General features: G+C 41.2%; 1 protein-coding gene across 1 annotated transcript; it reads right to left on the bottom strand.

Moving 5' to 3' along the window:
- Positions 1-4,919: 4,919 nt before the first annotated feature.
- cdr2a (cerebellar degeneration-related protein 2a) lies at positions 4,920-18,858 on the bottom strand. Its single transcript, XM_067423819.1, has 5 exons — positions 18,592-18,858; positions 16,684-16,796; positions 13,516-13,664; positions 13,276-13,443; positions 4,920-8,461 (listed from the first exon to the last, which is right to left on the bottom strand). Exons 1-5 carry the CDS (start codon positions 18,671-18,673, stop codon positions 7,639-7,641), a joined length of 1,335 nt encoding a protein of 444 aa, XP_067279920.1. The 5' UTR covers positions 18,674-18,858; the 3' UTR covers positions 4,920-7,638.
- Between the last annotated feature and the right edge of the window lie 95 nt (positions 18,859-18,953).

Genomic DNA, 18,953 nt, shown 5'->3' with positions numbered 1-18,953 from the left:
TTTTCAGCGACATTTCTTCTCTTCTCTAATGATGAGGGCGGGACAATAACCTGTCACTCACAATGAGATCCATCAATAGCAAACCACAACCATCCAATCAATTCCCCATGGACAAAATCAAGCCCCGCTCTACATTTGTTCTTGTTCCAGGAGCCGTTTCACTCAAATATGTCGCAATAGAAAAGGTTATTGCAACTTCTGGTAACTTTTTTTTTAATCATGTGAAATAACGTCCTCTCCCTTTTGCAGAGACACCTCTTCTCTTCACTCCCATAGGAGATCAATCAATAGCAAACCACAACCGTCCAATCATTTCCCCATGGACAAAATCAAGCCTCGCTCTACATTTGTTCTTGTTTGTGAAGCGGTTTCTCTCATATTTTCATCACATAGGGAAGAAAAGACTATTGCAACTTCTGCTTCATGCTGGCTTTGTACCATCCACTTCAATGAACCAGTTCAAAATTGAAATATTTGCACCATCAGTACATATTACTTGTAAATAGTTAAACATATGAAATATTAGTTAAAACATGCATGGATTATTTTAAACTACATATTAACTTTTTTGTGTTAAACATTTTGAATCTAACAGGCTTCACTGGATCTTTGGTTCATATTTTATGTTAAAATTTCCATTGTCAAATGCCTGGAGAATATTGATTATTTTATTTTTAGCTATATCGCTCAGCCCTCATTTGAACCTGCAACGTTTTACTCACCGGAGCTGCGTTTCTCACAAGCCTCGTAAGCCTATAAGTAGAATCACAATTAATAGTCTCTACGATCAACTTAGCTCGCAAAGCCTTTGAGAAATGCAGCCCTGATCAGATCTTTAATCACAACGCCACACCACCAAACAAAAATCACTTTATTGTACATTGGATATGATCTTTCTGGATAGATTTGAGGGGTGTGATTTAGGGTTTGTGTAAACTTGAAATATAATCAGCAGAGCTGCTTGGGAACTATATCACTCTTTGACTCTGACTTAGAGAAATAGATTTCTTGTAGATATGTTTTACAATGATGCTAGTTAGTACTTAGACAAGAATTTTAAATATAATATTAAGGCAAGTAAAAGTCTAACAAACAGCAGTGTGATATTGTTAGGCAGCAAATCGTGATGTACATTCAACATGTTGCTTGTGATGTTGAAAAGTTATATCACCGAGTTTATTTTACACCCAATGGACAAGATTATTTGCCCATGGTCTTCCAACAAATGAAGTGCATTAATAATTGTACTTCCTAATTGTGTGCATTGAAAAAAAAGAATGTTTTTATTTCAGCAAACACTATATATATATTTTGTCTTTTGTCTCTACCTCAGCAAAGTTTAAAGACAGAACAATGCTACACAGCAAAAACTCCAGTGTTAAATTAACTCTCCTGAGAGTACATGTGAGACCACACTCAAGAGTGTTAAAGTGTTAAAATAAGAGTGTTAAAGTAACACTGAAGCAGTGTTAAAGTTAATAAGATAATTAACTGATTATTGGCAATTATTGAAGATACCTGATGATAACAAGCAGAATCACCAAATGAGAACATCACAATTCACAAGTGGACATATTTTCCATTTGTAATTGCAAAGCAACTCAGACAGTGTGTGTTTGTCCGAAAATCATAAAAATAAAAGAAATTTCACTCACACCTTTAGACACTTTAGACAACTTATCATCTGTAATTCACACATTTTTGGATCATGAGAGAAACCAGACCTGAAGGAAAGACTCTCTGGCTCAGGATTCAATCCAGGATCTTCTTGTTGTGAGGAGCCAGTGTTTCCCACTGAGACACTGTGCTGCCCTTAATCACAGATATAAACACACTTTGACTATTTCTGTCAGAGTCAGACGTCTACAGAAGCTCTTACTGAGAATTAACAGAGGTTTAGATGTTGAGGATTTATGGTTCATTTGAAGTCACCATTGTGGAGGGAAGCGTTTGCTTTAGTTGGGCTCTTGGTCCCCGTACGTGTGTTAGCGTTTCTTAGGCTGCTGTAACTGTGTGTGTGAAACACAAGAGTTGTGGCTGAGAAAGCAAAGCTAATGTGACATCAGATGTTGTCAGCTCCTTGTTGATGATAACTAAATCATCAGAAAGTGAGCATCTGATGTCGTTTTTTGTGTTCTTGTTTGGCACAATAGTTATTTGTTTATACCCTCTATAATCTTGTGAATCTGAATTATTGGCACCAATAGCAATAAAAGAACCACCTATCCTGACGGATGAGAAAAAAAAGTATGTGTACCCAATGTTTTGAGAAAATGTTTCCCATGGTCACACACAGATATCAAGATTTGGCCTATGATTCACAACAATGGTGACAATCAAGCATCAGTTTTGTACTACGAAGCCACCCATCATGCATTGCAGCAGGAAGCGTTTTTTGTCACCGTTGTTGTGAAACATAGGCCAAACCTTGATGTCTGTGTGTGATCATGGGAAATATTATCTTAAAACATTGGGTGTATGTACTTTATTATCCTCCAGGATAAGGATATTGGTGCCAATACTGCAGAGGCAATAAACAAATTACTATTAAACCAAATAAAAACATAATATCAGATGCACACTAGCTGATGATTTAGTTATCATCAACAAGGAGCTGACAACACCTGATGTCACTTTAGCTTTGCTTTCTCAGCCACAACTCTTGTGTTTCACACACACACAGTTACAGCAGCCTCAGAAATGCTAACACACGTACGGGGACCAAGAGCCCAACTAAAGCAAACGCTTCCCTCCACAATGGTGACTTCAAATGAACCATAAATCATCAACATCTAATTATCTGTTAATTTTGTTTTTATGATTTTTGGATAAACACACTTTGTCTCTGAGTTGCTTTGCAATTACAAATGGAAAATATGTCCACTTGTGAATTGTGATGTTCTCATTTGGTGATTCTGCTTGTTATCATCAGGTATCTTCAATAATTGCCAATAATCAGTTAATTATCTTATTAACTCTAACACTGCTTCAGTGTTACTTTAACACTCTTATTTTAACACTTTAACACTCTTGAGTGTGGTCTCACATGTACTCTCAGGAGAGTTAATTTAACACTGGAGTTTTTGCTGTGTACTACCTAGAGACACACACACACATATACACTGACATGTGACTTTCTGACATTTCTTAATTTTTTTCTTAAGTCTTTAGTTTCTAGTATAACAATGAACCCTGTATGAACTGTAATGGTGTGTGTAAGAGGAACGAGTTATATCGCTATGTGTCCACATCCCTTAAAGTGTTACATTTGTGTCATGTGTTCATATTTCAGAACACAAGCAACGGAAACTCAGATGACATAGACGTAATAGAATGTCTGGAAATATTATAAATGTTCGAAGTAGGATATTTCTGATTCCCCTGGTGTCTGTAAAGGTTTGGAGCAACTATATTTAACATTTTGTTTTGCATTTAAGGACATGCGTGGCATTCATGAATGCCAATGAAATGTTTTATATTTTGAAGCTGTGCTTGTAATGGCAAGTGTAACCTTATATAATCTTTGATTTTGCTTTGTACAATATTGATGGACATATGTTCTCATATACTCCCATATATGTTGTCTTTTGGAATTTGCACGTTGTTTTTCCACATGTTGTATCGGTTAGGTTTGTGATGTCATGTAAGCTACAACTGTGACATTAGACAAGTGTTCAGCGGTTTTTAAATGAATAAACTGTGCTGTGAATCCTCTTGCTATTAAAATATTGCATTTTTAAAAATGATTTCTAGAGGTTAACACAAAGGATCTCATCAAAATTCCCAAATAGATCACAAGGGGGCGCCAAAACTTACAAGTAACGTGCTGTAAACCCTTCTTTGGCTATACATGGATCAGGCATAACATTATGACCACTGAGAGGTGAAGCAATAACACTGATCTCCTGTTAGTGCGTGTGATATGTTAGGCAGAAAATTATAATTTTGTTGTCAAAGTTGATGTGTTAGAAGCAGGATAAAATGGGCAAGCCTAAGGATTTAAGTAAGTTCAAAAGCATCTCCAAAACAGCAACTCTTGTGGGGTGGTGTTCCCGGTCTGCAGTGGTCAGTATTTATCAAAAGTGCTCCAAAGAAGAAACAATGGTGAACCGGCCACAGGGCCATGGGCAGCCAAGGCTCATTGATGCACGTAGGGAGCGAAGGTTGGCCCGTGTGGGCTGATCAAACAGACAAGCTACTGCAACTTAAATTGCTCCAGAAGTTAATGCTGGATCTGATAGAAAGGTGTCCGAATACACAGTCCATCACAGTTTGTTGTGTATGGGGCTGCATAGCTGCAGACCAGTCAGGGTGCCCATGCTGACCTCTGACCCCGCCAAAAGCACCAACATTGGCACGTGAGCATCTGAACTGGACCAGGGAGCAATGGAAGAAGGAGGTCTGGTATGATGAATCACGTTTTCTTTTACATCACGTGGATGGCCAGGTATGCCACTTACCTGGGGAACACATGGCCCCAGGATGCACTATAGGAAGGCAAGGCAAGCGGAGTCAGGGTGATGCTTTGGGCAATATTCTGCTGGGAAACCTTGGGTCCTGCCATCCATGTAGATGTTACTTTGACACATACCACCTACCTAAATGTCGTTCTAGACCATGTACACCCTTTCAACAGTATTCCCTGGGGACTGTGTTCTCTTTCAGCAGGATAATTATCCTGCCACTAAGAAAAAATGGTTCTGGAATGGTTTGAGGAGCACAACATGTTTGAGCCTCCATATTTTCCCACATCTCAATCCAATCAAGCATCTGATGTGCTGAACATAAGTCCGATCCATGGAGGTCATGAAGGTCCGAGCCTCAATTAAAAATTATTTCTACAAAAATACATTAAAATAAGCTAATATTGTTATGTTGGATTGATCATGATTAAATAAAACTGAAACATTCATAACTGGTTCATTCAGAAAGTTTTATTTAGGCTATTGTATATTTTGTAACCTAAGTAAAATGTTAGTCATGCCATTATACATACACAAATCACAGATCTTCAGAAAGGCATTGGTCTATTCTATTGCATATTCAGCACCAGTAATAATAAGATTGTGCATTGTTTCAAGCATGTCCAATTTTATAATCTGCAGTTGATAACAGTAATAAATAATGTAAAAAATATTTCACTTAAAACAACGAACTCCGATTCCAGATTTATGCTGAAATAATCATCAACTCAGGACGGAAAGAGGTAAGTTATTAAATTTGATACATTCTCAAAATATTAACAATTTTCTTATTGTGTTTATCACAAATTGATTGTTTTATCTGCAAGTAAAAGTTAGACAATCATTTACAGACAAGATATTTGGTCTGCATTTAAGACTAAGTCGGGCCATTGCACTATTTTTACATTTCGAGGAACACTGCTGAAGTCAAACTCGTTTTTTTTCTCTCAAGCACAAGAGCTATTTCTGCTGCACACTAACCTGTTATCATGCGCACTTTAGCCTTCTAACACAACAAGCATATAATTCTGCAAAAGTTTGGCTGTCGTTTAAAAGCGCTTGTGACAAACCTTTGTAGCTGCAATACAGTAGCACCATTTTCCTAAACACTGAAATGAAGCAATAAGATCAGAAATGCAAAACACCACAATATATTTTTTTTTCTCCCTCGTGACAATATTCAAATATTTCTCTTGGTCAGGACCGACTCATCAATGAACATTTGTTTTCTTAGCCTGCTAGTGAAGATGTCAGTCATATATTTCTTATTCTCTATCGGTCTGTCACTTTCCTAGACATCTACGCAATACATTGATCCAAAAAGTTGCTAATACTGTCATCTCCAAACTCAAGGCATTTAACAGCTCCAAAATGTTGCAAAATGAACATGGTTGATCCTGATTAAGTGTTAAGTAGCACATAGTTTGCATTTTGAAATACAACAATTATCAAACACATAAGCCGGTAATAATTAGGTACTATTAACTGTTAAACCACACTGACCAGAAAACTATTTGCATCCTAAAACGTCCTACTTTGTGCTGGTGAAATATGTAAGTAACTCAGTCAAAGTTCAATAGCCTTGGATCTTTGAAACAAAACACCCTCATTCAGTACTTTTCCAACATTTCCATCTCCATCAAGATAATCGGTAACATTCAAAATGTTAACCTAACCCCACAGGTGGGATCAAATTGAAAAACAAAAATATCAAACAAGAAAATAAATAAAATCTCTGGTTTGCAATAACAAATGAAAACAATTAAATAAAAATAGAACTAAAACAAAACAAAACTGACCGTAGGCCCGTCTAAAGTGCATAGATTCACAGTGGGGTTTAGATGAACATCAACAAAAAAAAAAAGTGCTGGAACTTTAGCGAGTGTGTCTGCCAAACATTTATCTACAATTTGCGCTAAACAAACTACACACACAAATTCACGTGAGAATTTCAAGCATTTACATGAACTGATTCGAGCTATTTTGCCACCACAACAAACCATTGAGGTAAACTCTTGACCAGACGATTTATAAAAGCAGCAAACTGTATTGCTCAAATACAATAAATTATGTAAGTAACTTCATTGGAAGAAAAAAAAAAAATCACATGCAGTATTTTCTTTAAAAAGATTAATAATATTGCTCGTGAAATTTCTAGATACTCAAAATATATGGCTACATGTTGTCCTACTGATTTCCTTAAATCGTTTTTTTTTTTTTTTAAAGTTTATCAGATGAAACGTATCTTGGTCAATTTCAGTTCACAATATAATTAAATATTTTTAGAGTCTGGAGTGAAGCTTCTCTTCTCGTTTTATAAGGTTACCCTCTGACATTTTACAAACGTTTTTAAAGTTTATCAGATGAAACATATCTTGGTCAAAATTTCAATTCACAATATAATGAAATCTTTTTAGAGTCTGGAGTGAAGCTTCTCTTCTCGTTTTGTGAGGTTACCCTCTGACATTTTACAAACGTTTTTAAAGTTTATTGGATGAAACATAGCTTGGTCGAAATTTCAATTCACAATTTAAATAAAAAATTTTTGAGTCTGGAGTGAAGCTTCTCTTCTCGTTTTGTGAGGTTACCCTCTGACATTTTACAAACGTTTTTAAAGTTTATCAGATGAAACATATCTTGGTCAAAATTTTAATTCACAATATAATTAAATCTTTTTAGAGTCTGGAGTGAAGCTTCTCTTCTCGTTTTGTGAGGTTACACTCTGACATTTTACAAACGTTTTTAAAATTTATCAGATGAAACATATCTTGGTCAAAATTTCAATTCACAATATAATTAAATCTTTTTAGAGTCTGGAGTGAAGCTTCTCTTCTCGTTTTGTGAGGTACCCCCTGACATTTTACATGAAGTTAGTTCATTATCGGTGTTAGTAGTTAGTAATAATAATTAATCCTAGCCTCAGAACATTGGCCGTTGAAGTCTTTAACTATTAAGACGTGGTTCTACGAATTCGAGAGGTGCTGGCACACCCAAAGCACAGATGCGCTCTGGGGGCGTCACGTATGGCTGTATCGCAGAGGTCCACGCGTCTCAAATCACCGGCATTGGTTTGGTGTTGAATATTGTGTATAGGCACAGGTGTTATAGTGCAATTGACACATACACACAAAGACTATTAAATCTGACACATTAGGGAGTGCAAAGCCCCAGATCATTACACTGAAGATGTATAGCACTGCCAGCTCTGCCCAGGCCTGTTCTCACTCAGGTCCTCTTTGGTTTTCTGAATGCAGGTGAAGATCTCTTTAAAGAGGGCCTTGTATTCGGGCTGATGGAGCTCGTCCGTGAGGCAGGCGGTCTCTGTTGTTGAGGCAGCCTGACTCTTGCGGCGTTGCGCGTGGACTGTGGGCGTTTGGACGGCCTTGTGGCTGAGGCTGTCTGCCCCCTGCTGGCAGCGGCGGAGCAGCTCTTCGTACTTCACCTGCAGCGCGCTGTACTGTGCATCCACCTCATTGAGCAGAGAGATGCCGCGCTGCTTCACGGCTTGGGCTCGGCGGATGCAGGTGCGCTCATGTTTGCGCCGAATATCCTCGGCTCGAGCTCCTCGGACGTAGCTGTCGCTGCTGCAGCGCCGCCTCCCCTGAGGAAGCTCCGCCTCCAGCCCCTCCTTCTCCACCCTCGCCATTTCTTCTACACCAAAGAAGACGTTGTCTGGCAGCAGCGAGTCCGGCAATCTGGCTCCGGACGCCTCGGAGCGCCACAGCTGCCGCAGCTCCTCCACCTCGGCCTCCAGCTCGGCCTGCCGGCGCCGCGCTCCCTCCAGCTGCTGCAGACGCTCTTCCAGCACGCCGTTCTCCTGCACCGTCAGCTCCGTCTCGCGCTCCGCCTCCACCCGCCGGGCTCGCTCAGCCGCCAGCTGCAGCTTGAGGTGATGGAGGCTGAGCTGCAGGGTGGAGGCCGACTCTTCCTCCTCCACACGTCGGTCATCTAGAGCAGGGCATGACTTCTCTTCATGCAGGCCCTCGGAGCTCAAGCACCTGAAACACAACAGGATCTTCAGATTGGTCAGATGGCCCAGTCTGCTTTTCAACATCAAACATTTCTTCAGAGTTTTTTTTTTTTTTTTTTTTTTAAAGGTTCCTACTTCAGTTTTGGTCTCCTACAATAGGCTTACATGCATTAAGGTGAAAAGAAAAGAAATTACATTCTCCCATACATTATATATATTTCTCATAAAAAAATATACTTTACTCTGTTCTGATGGTCAGATAGTCCCGTCTACTCAGATTGGTCAGATGGCCCAGTCTGTTGTGATTGGTCTACTCTGCTCTGATTGGTCAAATGGCCCAGTCTGTTGTGATTGGTCTACTCTGCTCTGATTGGTCAGATGACCCAGTCTGTTGTGATTGGTCTACTCTGCTCTGATTGGTCAAATGGCCCAGTCTGTTGTGATTGGTCTACTCTGCTCTGATTGGTCAGATGACCCAGTCTGTTGTGATTGGTCTACTCTGCTCTGATTGGTCAGATGGCCCAGTCTGTTGTGATTGGTCTGCTCTGCTCTGATTGGTCAGATGGCCCAGTCTGTTGTGATTGGTCTACTCTGCTCTGATTGGTCAGATGGCCCAGTCTGTTGTGATTGGTCTACTCTGCTCTGATTGGTCAGATGGCCCAGTCTGTTGTGATTGGTCTACTCTGCTCTGATTGGTCGAATGGCCCAGTCTGTTGTGATTGGTCTACTCTGCTCTGATTGGTCAAATGGCCCAGTCGATTGTGATTGGTCTACTCTGCTCTGATTGGTCAGATGGCCCAGTCTGCTGTGATTGGTCTACTCTGCTGTGATTGGTCAGATGGCCCAGTCTGCTGTGATTGGTCTACTCTGCTCTGATTGGTCAGATGGCCCAGTCTGTTGTGATTGGTCTGCTCTGCTTTGATTGATCAGATGGCCCATTCTGCTGTGATTGGTCTACTCTGCTCTGATTGGTCAGATGGCCCAGTCTGTTGTGATTGGTCTACTCTGCTTTGATTGGTCAGATGGCCCAGTCTGCTATGATTGGTCTGCTCTGCTCTGCTGTGATTGGTCAGATGGCCCAGTCTGCTGTGATTGGTCTACTCTGCTCTGATTGGTCAGATGGCCCAGTCTGTTGTGATTGGTCTGCTCTGCTTTGATTGGTCAGATGGCCCATTCTGCTGTGATTGGTCTACTCTGCTCTGATTGGTCAGATGCCCCAGTCTGTTGTGATTGGTCTACTCTGCTTTGATTGGTCAGATGGCCCAGTCTGCTATGATTGGTCTGCTCTGCTCTGCTGTGATTGGTCAGATGGCCCAGTCTGCTGTGATTGGTCTACTCTGCTCTGATTGGTCAGATGGCCCAGTCTGTTGTGATTGGTCTGCTCTGCTTTGATTGGTCAGATGGCCCATTCTGCTGTGATTGGTCTACTCTGCTCTGATTGGTCAGATGGCCCAGTCTGTTGTGATTGGTCTACTCTGCTTTGATTGGTCAGATGGCCCAGTCTGCTATGATTGGTCTGCTCTGGTCTGCTGTGATTGGTCAGATGGCCCAGTCTGCTGTGATTGGTCTACTCTGCTGTGATTGGTCAGATGGCCCAGTCTGTTGTGATTGGTCTACTCTGCTCTGATTGGTCAGATGGCCCAGTCTGCTGCAATTGGTCTACTCTGCTGTGATTGGCCAGATGGCCCAGTCTGCTGTGATTGGTCTACTCTGCTCTGATTGGTCAGATGGCCCAGTCTGCTGTGATTGGTCTACTCTGCTCTGATTGGTCAGATGGCCCAGTCTGTTGTAATTGGTCTGCTCTGCTGTGATTGGTCAGATGGCCCAGTCTGTTGTGATTGGTCTACTCTGCTCTGAATTGGTCAGATGGCCCAGTCTATTGTGATTGGTCTACTCTGCTCTGATTGGTCAGATGGCCCAGTCTGTTGTGATTGGTCTACTCTGCTTTGATTGGTCAGATGGCCCAGTCTGCTATGATTGGTCTGCTCTGCTCTGCTGTGATTGGTCAGATGGCCCAGTCTGCTGTGATTGGTCTACTCTGCTGTGATTGGTCAGATGGCCCAGTCTGTTGTGATTGGTCTACTCTGCTCTGATTGGTCAGATGGCCCAGTCTGCTGCGATTGGTCTACTCTGCTGTGATTGGCCAGATGGCCCAGTCTGCTGTGATTGGTCTACTCTGCTCTGATTGGTCAGATGGCCCAGTCTGCTGTGATTGGTCTACTCTGCTCTGATTGGTCAGATGGCCCAGTCTGTTGTAATTGGTCTGCTCTGCTGTGATTGGTCAGATGGCCCAGTCTGTTGTGATTGGTCTACTCTGCTCTGATTGGTCAGATGGCCCAGTCTGTTGTGATTGGTCTACTCTGCTGTGATTGGTCAGATGGCCCAGTCTGTTGTGATTGGTCAGATGGCCCAGTCTGTTGGGATTGGTCTACTCTGCTTTGATTGGTCCGATGGCCCAGTCTGTTGTGATTGGTCTACTCTGCTTTGATTGGTCCGATGGCCCAGTCTGTTGTGATTTGTCTACTCTGCTCTGATTGGTCAATTGCCCAGTCTGTTGTGATTGGTCTACTCTGCTGTGGTTGGTCAGATGGCCCAGTCTGTTGTGATTGGTCTACTCTGCTCTGATTGGTCAGATGGCCCAGTCTGTTGTGATTGGTCTACTCTGCTTTGATTGGTCAGATGGCCCAGTCTGCTATGATTGGTCTGCTCTGCTCTGCTGTGATTGGTCAGATGGCCCAGTCTGCTGTGATTGGTGTACTCTGCTGTGATTGGTCAGATGGCCCAGTCTGCTGTGATTGGTCTACTCTGCTGTGATTGGTCAGATGGCCCAGTCTGTTGTGATTGGTCTACTCTGCTCTGATTGGTCAGATGGCCCAGTCTGCTGTGATTGGTCTACTCTGCTGTGATTGGTCAGATGGCCCAGTCTGTTGTGATTGGTCTACTCTGCTCTGATTGGTCAGATGGCCCAGTCTGCTGTGATTGGTCTACTCTGCTGTGATTGGTCAGATGACCCAGTCTGCTGTGATTGGTCTACTCTGCTGTGATTGGTCAGATGGCCCAGTATATTGTGATTGGTCTACTGTGCTGTGATTGGTCAGATCGCCCAGTCTGTTGTGATTGGTCTACTCTGCTCTGATTGGTCAGATGGCCCAGTCTGTTGTGATTGGTCTGCTCTGCTTTGATTGGTCAGATGGCCCAGTCTGTTGTGATTGATCTGCTCTGCTTTGATTGGTCAGATGGCCCAGTCTGCTGTGATTGGTCTACTCTGCTCTGATTGGTCAGATGCCCCAGTCTGTTGTGATTGGTCTGCTCTGCTGTGATTGGTCAGATGGCCCAGTTTGTTGTGATTGGTCTGCTCTGCTTTGATTGGTCAGATGGCCCATTCTGTTGTGATTGGTCTACTCTGCTCTGATTGGTCAGATGGCCCAGTCTGTTGTGATTGGTCTGCTCTGCTTTGATTGGTCAGATGGCCCAGTCTGTTGTGATTGGTCTGCTCTGCTCAGATTGGTCAGATGGCCCAGTCTGTTGTGATTGATCTACTCTGCTGTGATTGGTCTAATGCTTACAGCATGTGTCGGATTGTCCATGCTGTCCAAACAGCTTTTAGCATATCTGAATTTCAGCTCGGGATCTTCCTCAACACTTGATACACAGTGACCCGAACAGAAACAATGGTGTCAGTTTTACCGTATCAATTCCAGAGCTCATTCTTTGGAAGAGATTCAAAGTGAATTCACAGCACAGAAAATGCTTTTGACAACACAAACTCTTCCAGTCTCAGCTACAACTACAGTGTTTGAGGGTCAGAGTACACGTTGTTTGCAGGCAGCCAGTGAAGACTGTAGTCTGGCATTATGCAGATTTGTTACAAACCTATTATTTTATTTATGTTTTGCAACCAAAATAACCTGTTGCTAATTGCATCACTGGGCCTTGGGTTTACTTTTAGGTCCATATTAGCCTCTCCAGCAGAGTTGGATTAGATCAGGGATTACTGGATTATGGTAGAAGGGCTGGGTCAGATTAAGATGTCTGGCGGCCCTTAAAATGCCCAGTCAGCGTATACTAACTCTGCAGGAGGGTCGAGTAGACGGATCACAGAGGTCATTCACAAGCTGGACATCACAGAGAAACATCTGCTTCAATTAGTCCTACAAGGGTCCAGCAACTCTAGTATAATCATGGGCGTCGGAACCATTTTGTGTGGATGGGACAAAACCCACCCACCCACTTTTTATGACCAACGTTATTGGACCCACTCACTTTTATTCATATCTAATTCAGCACATGTCTGTTTACCTACCCCTAACCGAGAAACACTCATTATTAAACACGTTAGATGCTTTATTTCCCCTTTTCTAATATTTTCTCCATTTGTATTGAAAATAAATGCCGTTCCGATCTGATATGTGATGGTAAAAGGGAGTAGAGCGAGTTCAGCAAAAGGTGTATTCCGAACCTCTGATCGATTTGCGTCAAAACTTGATGCCATGCGTCTTACCCCTACACTATTACCACGGTAAATAACGTAGTGATTTCTGTACTTTTGTCTGGCCCAATAAATAGTAACAAAATAGTATAATAGTAATAAAATAGCAATAAATATTTTAGTAAACGGCTGTATATTTGTATTTAATGTAAATGGCATCTAACGTTACTCCAGTGAAAAAAATTCTGAGAGAGAGGACCCACCCACTTTTTATTTGCTTCCGACGCCCATGAGTATAATTACAATGTAACTGTACATGCAAGATCTTTTCTAATGACATGTTGAGACGGCTGATTACGTGATGCTGATGTGAATGATAAGGGTTTGTTGGCGTCATTTGGCTTCAGACTCACTTATCTTGTTGCAGATCATAGATTTCTTTCAGACAGGACATGCTTTGGGCACCAAGACTGCGGCGCACAGCTGCGAGATCTCGCTTGGACTGAGACATCTTCAGTTCGTCCACCTGCTTCTGAAGACCCTCCATGTGAGTCTGCAACCCATCTATGGTCTCAGTTAGACTGCGGACAGAGAACAAGTCATGTCAACAGAGGCCAAATCTCAGCGAGACCTGGACTTGGACTCAGACTCACCTCTGGATCCTGTGCTGGGCGGTGCGGTTCTCCAGCCCCAGCCTCTGGTTGCTTTTCTCCAGGTCTCGTGCTGCCAAGTCCAGCTGCTCATAAACTTTAGCATGCTGGTCGTTCATCTGCCTCAGGAGATCCACCTGCTTGGTCAGGTACTGCAAGAGGCAATACAGACAAAAGCCTTCAAATATTTGCTCAGAGAGATCAATAAGGACCTGCACACAATAGACACTATCTAGAGCTGGGAGATATTTTTGAATATTCACAATTACACAGCTGTCAATATACAAATTAGCAACTTTTTATTTGGCTATAAAGTTTCCCAAAGATCTTGACACTAGACTAAGTCGCATGCTCATGAGAGCATTTACACCAACATTTGAATAGGGCCCCGTTTTTAAGCCCAAGTTATAGGACACACTCTTTCTCTGTTTGTGAAATGTTTGACCGCTGAGGCACACCAACCGAAAAAAATATTTTTACATTTGACTTTTGTCATCCTAGCAACAAACAGAGCATTGTGTAATGTACAGCAGAGCAGCATCAACAAGAACAAATATTGGGGGATACTTTGGCCACTTTAAATTTTTTAGTAGTAGTAATATGCATTGATAAGGAATGCATTTAAACAACTTTAAAGGCTATTCTCTCAATATTCAAACTTTTTTGCACCCTCAGATTCCAGATTTATAAAAAAAAAATGTTACCCTCATGACTGGTTTTGTGGTCCAAGAGTCACATTTATCATAACCCCTGAAAGTAGGCTACACAAGTTGAGTAGATCTCATCATTAAGAGTAAGCTAATGCTAAATACACTCTTTGAAGCATCTGTTGCTGAACCACAGGCACAAAACTGCACGAATACTCACAAGTTACAATGGCATTTCACAACCAAATGCACTAGTGTCTGTGCAAACATTTCCCTTCTTTTTCAATAATGTTTCACTACATGACACGGAAGAGTAAATTTATGTTGCAATTAACAACTTCCCTCTGCATTGTTTCTGAGAAGTCAATGTTTGGCTAGAGATATTAAATAGCCAGTTATAAAGCCAGGACCAAGTGAACTTCCACTAAACTTTATAATCACTAATGCTGATGAAGTCTGCTTTAGATGTAATGCTGCATTACTGCGTACTGTTTGAGGAGTACAAAGTATGCAATGCATTATGCACGATACACTTTTAAAACATTTATATGCTGTATTTTTGTCACATGACTTCACTTTTTATGTGGCATTAAATTATCATCTGTGAAATAAATGCAAGCTCTGCTGATTTTGGTAGGCTGATAAAATAATTAAATTGATGTAGTTTGTAATTACTTTGGGTTTATTTGTAACAATGGAATCCCTAGAATGTTGAAATGTTCAAGTGCATTGCATTGTGGGATACATCATTCTTTGCAGTGCTTTGCGGCATATATTTTGTGCAAATATGATGTTCATGGTATTCTATGCACACTACGCATACTATAAAACAGGGATAGTGCGTCATTCCAAACATTAGAAAACCAATTGCATAAGACCGTACTGCCACAGGCCATTAGCCAAACAGGACACCATGGATCTCAGGTTTGGTGTCATGCCAGACTCAGATCCAGTGTCAAAAATAGCAGTAGTCCTGCTGCACAATGTCCTCAGCCTGAGGAGGAGGAAAGAGGATCAAACAGGAAATCTCCCGCCGTTTACGCATTTCCATTAACTGAGGACTCGCTGAGTTCATACGAGTACAGACGGTGAAACCAAACTAATTTCTGCCTTTTTATTGGATGAGAGACAGACAATCTGTCCATGGACTTTAAGATTTTAGGTTAAGTTTCCATGCAAATAGTTTCGCTTTTAGATCAAGTGACTTGCTACCATTTCTTTGAAGTTTTCCACCATTTTAGGGGCCATTTACACAACATTAGCCTGACAAGCCAGACCCACATCAAGATGTTTGGTCTGGAAACTCACCATTGACCGGGCTCAGTCCGAGGGGCGGGATAAACGGTTGTCTTTCAAACTCCCTCTGCACGCGATAGGATAGCGCTACAACCAACCAGAGCAACGAAGGTGAAGCAGAGCTTGTTGATAGATTAAACATTCGGCGTATCAGGCCGGCAAAACTCCGAACACATCTTCCTTTCTTAAGAATGACTTCAGTGCCGTTCTTTGTGCTTTTCTCAGAGAAAAGCTTAACTCCAAGTCTTCCAGAGTTGCGGTCAAAGCTGATCCGAAAGACCACGGCGTTCGCCAGTTTCTGTGTTTACTAGAAGCACGCAAACGCAACTCGGCCGTCGTCATTATGGGCCTGCCCACCGACTCTGTACACGATGTGATTGGCCCGGCAAGAGTTAGACGAAATACAGCTCAGAAGGGTATTGAGAGTTGCAAGACGACACTCGCGGGTAAATTAAATTTGCTGCCGCTAGGGTGTGTCTAGATTTCTAGGCTAACACAACATACTTTTTAAACTAAAAACTGAAAAATGTTCATGTGTTTTGGTTGTTACTTTACACGACAACCGCATTCCGCGTGCCTGAATATGCAAACGTTTGAAAACGGGATTCAAAGTGAAAGTTTTTGAAAAGGATACCGTCTCTGTGTAAACTGCAAAAACATGACTATGACAACATCGATGTCACACTGCAAAAAAAAATGCTTTTCTTATTTTTAGTATTTTTGTCTGGTTTCCAGTCCAAATATCTAAAAATTGCAGTGCATATGCAAATTATGTGTGCAATCTATAGGCGTGTGGTTTCTTTACAAATTAAAACCACCAACTACTGGCCTGGTATAAATAATACAAACTTTTTAGCCTTTTCAACTTTTTGACCACGTTGTTGTCTGTATGAAAAGAAAGAATGAAAAAAACCCTGAAAACCGTATCATTTTTAGTACATTGTTGTTGTTAACGTACACTAAATCAGCTTCACTAGCTCATTTCAATAATCCAACTAGGTGCCAAATATTCCATGTGGTCTCTCAATTAATCTGAGTTCATAAAAACTGCACACATAAATATTCATAAGCTCACAATGCATGTCTATTTCATAAAAGCCCAACAACCTACACAACACAAAGGGCATTTCAAAACCACAGAACACTCTCCATACAACAGCTGTGCCATGTGGGAAGAGTTAAACAGAACAGGAGTGGTGGTTTTTGGGAGCTGTGGGAGAAATGTCACCTCAATCTCCTGCAGCTGCTCGTGATTGGTGGAGTACATCTGCTTAAGGCCCTGCTCCAGCTCATGGTTCCGGTCCAGCAAAGTCTTTCCCAGTTCAGCGGCCAAATGGAGATCTGTCCCAAACACACACACACACGGAGGAGAAAGGGCGGTAAACATCGAGTATAGACGTGTTAGTGGGTGTTATACTGCCAAACCCAGCGGTAGGAATGAAGAACCAGACGCCCAAACACAGTCACAACAAGTCTTTCCACAATAGCATCACTTTTTAGGCGCGATCCACAATAGCAGTCCTCAAATTAGTAGCTTGACTGGTAGTGCATGATGCAACGCCACCGCCAGTCATGGGTTTGATTCCCAGGAAACACACACGCACTACGGAAATGTGTCTCTGGAATATGGAAGTTGCTCTGGACAAAAGCATCTGCCAACAGTAAACCATTTAATCCAATTATCAAGAATGAAATAGGAAAATGTAGATCTAAATAACAATAAACATACACTGCAAAAAATGCTTTTCCAGTCTAAAATGTTGTTTCCAGTTTAAAATGAAATATCTAAAAGTTCTTAAATCAAGATGAATGTACTAGATAAGTTGATATTTGTTTCTTTTCTTGGGGAAAATCAAATGAAGGGAGTTTTTGCTTAAGACAAACAAAATGATCTGCCGATGTAAGATAGGGTAAGATACATCTTATCTCTGTTTGGGACAGAAACAAGATTTCAGTCAAAAATTATATTTTTTCTTACCCCATAGGCAGATAATTTTGTTTGTCTTAACAAAAATTCAATTTTGATTTGATTTTTTTCAGAAAACAAATAAACATATCTTATGACATTTTAATTTCCATTAAATGCATCTAGATTTAAGAATTTTTTGATATTTAGACTGAAAACTAAATACAAATACCAAATAAGAAAAGCATTTTTAGCCTTGTATAATGGACATTTCACATTTTGTATACATTTATTAGGAAACAAACATGCAGACAAAACATACTGGAAAAGGGGTGTTTTGAGGGAACCCAAATGGTGTATGGTACACAAAGACATTTCACTTTGTATGTTGCATTCGCAACAATACTTTGTGACATTTAAAGCCATTAAAAACAATGGTTAACTCTTCACAGGTTTTAAATTAGCCAAATGTGACCCTGGAGTACAAAACCAGTCATAAGTCTCACAGGTATATTTGTGACAATCGCCAACAATACTATTGTATGGGTCAAAATTATCCATTTTTCTTTTAAGCCAAAAATCATTAGGATATTAAGTTAAGATCATGTTCCATTATTTATTGAGTAAATTTCCTACCATAAATACTATAATTTTAATAATAAGTAGCAATATTGCTAAGGACTTCATTTGGACAACTTTAAATGTAATTTTCTTTTTTTTTTTTTTGCACCCTCAGATTCCAGTTGAATCTCGACGAAATACTATCCTATCCAAACAAACCATACATCAATGGAAAGCGTATCTATTCAGCTTTCGAAAAATCGACCATTATGAATGGTTTTGTGTGTGCAGGGGCCACAAATAATAATAAACACACTGACTGTGACATGAACATACTCGAAGATGTTTCAGTCTCCTCATCAGCTGATGACGTCAGGAGTGCGCATTTAAAGGGTTTACATGGGCGTGACCTTCAGTTAGACAGCTTACACACTGCCATATATAACCACTACATATATGAAGACTTTCCTCATTCATTTCACACAAAATTTACCCATTATTTTTCACCTGACCTTCGAGAAAGTCAAGTCGCATGCCCTTATCCATGTATTTTCCAGGTATTATACTCAACATAAATGGCGATATTTGTAATTAAATGACCTTTGATGAAAAGCACAAGACTCTCGCATCTTTCTAACATTATAAGCATTATTGATGAGGGAGTCTTACCATGCTCCAAATCCTTCCTGCTGTACCACAGCTCCTCCTCATTGCGATCAAAGTCCTCCTCTACTATCACGTCCGTCAGCATCTCGACTGCAAACAAAGCTTTGAGCGCCCGTTTAGTTTCTTCTCCCGTTTAGTTTAAGGCATCAGCACCTTTTGTCTGATGGATAGACGCCGGTGAGACCGGGCTTTCAACGCTTCAATCCCTAGCGGCGTGAACCGGCGTCTACAGCAACGTGGCAGAGTCAGACTCAGCGTTGCTGGAGTGAAGAAGACGCGAGGATAACAACAAGAACGGATCTTCTCGCTGGCCAATCAGAGGACGAGTGCGGGGACTATAGGCCACGCCCACCTCAGAGTATCAG

The sequence above is a fragment of the Pseudorasbora parva genome, chromosome 2 (assembly GCF_024679245.1).
Source record: "Pseudorasbora parva isolate DD20220531a chromosome 2, ASM2467924v1, whole genome shotgun sequence".
Lineage (NCBI taxonomy): Eukaryota > Metazoa > Chordata > Actinopteri > Cypriniformes > Gobionidae > Pseudorasbora > Pseudorasbora parva.
The sequence above is the reverse complement of the archived record's forward strand: the minus strand, read 5'-3'. Positions and strand labels throughout refer to the sequence as shown.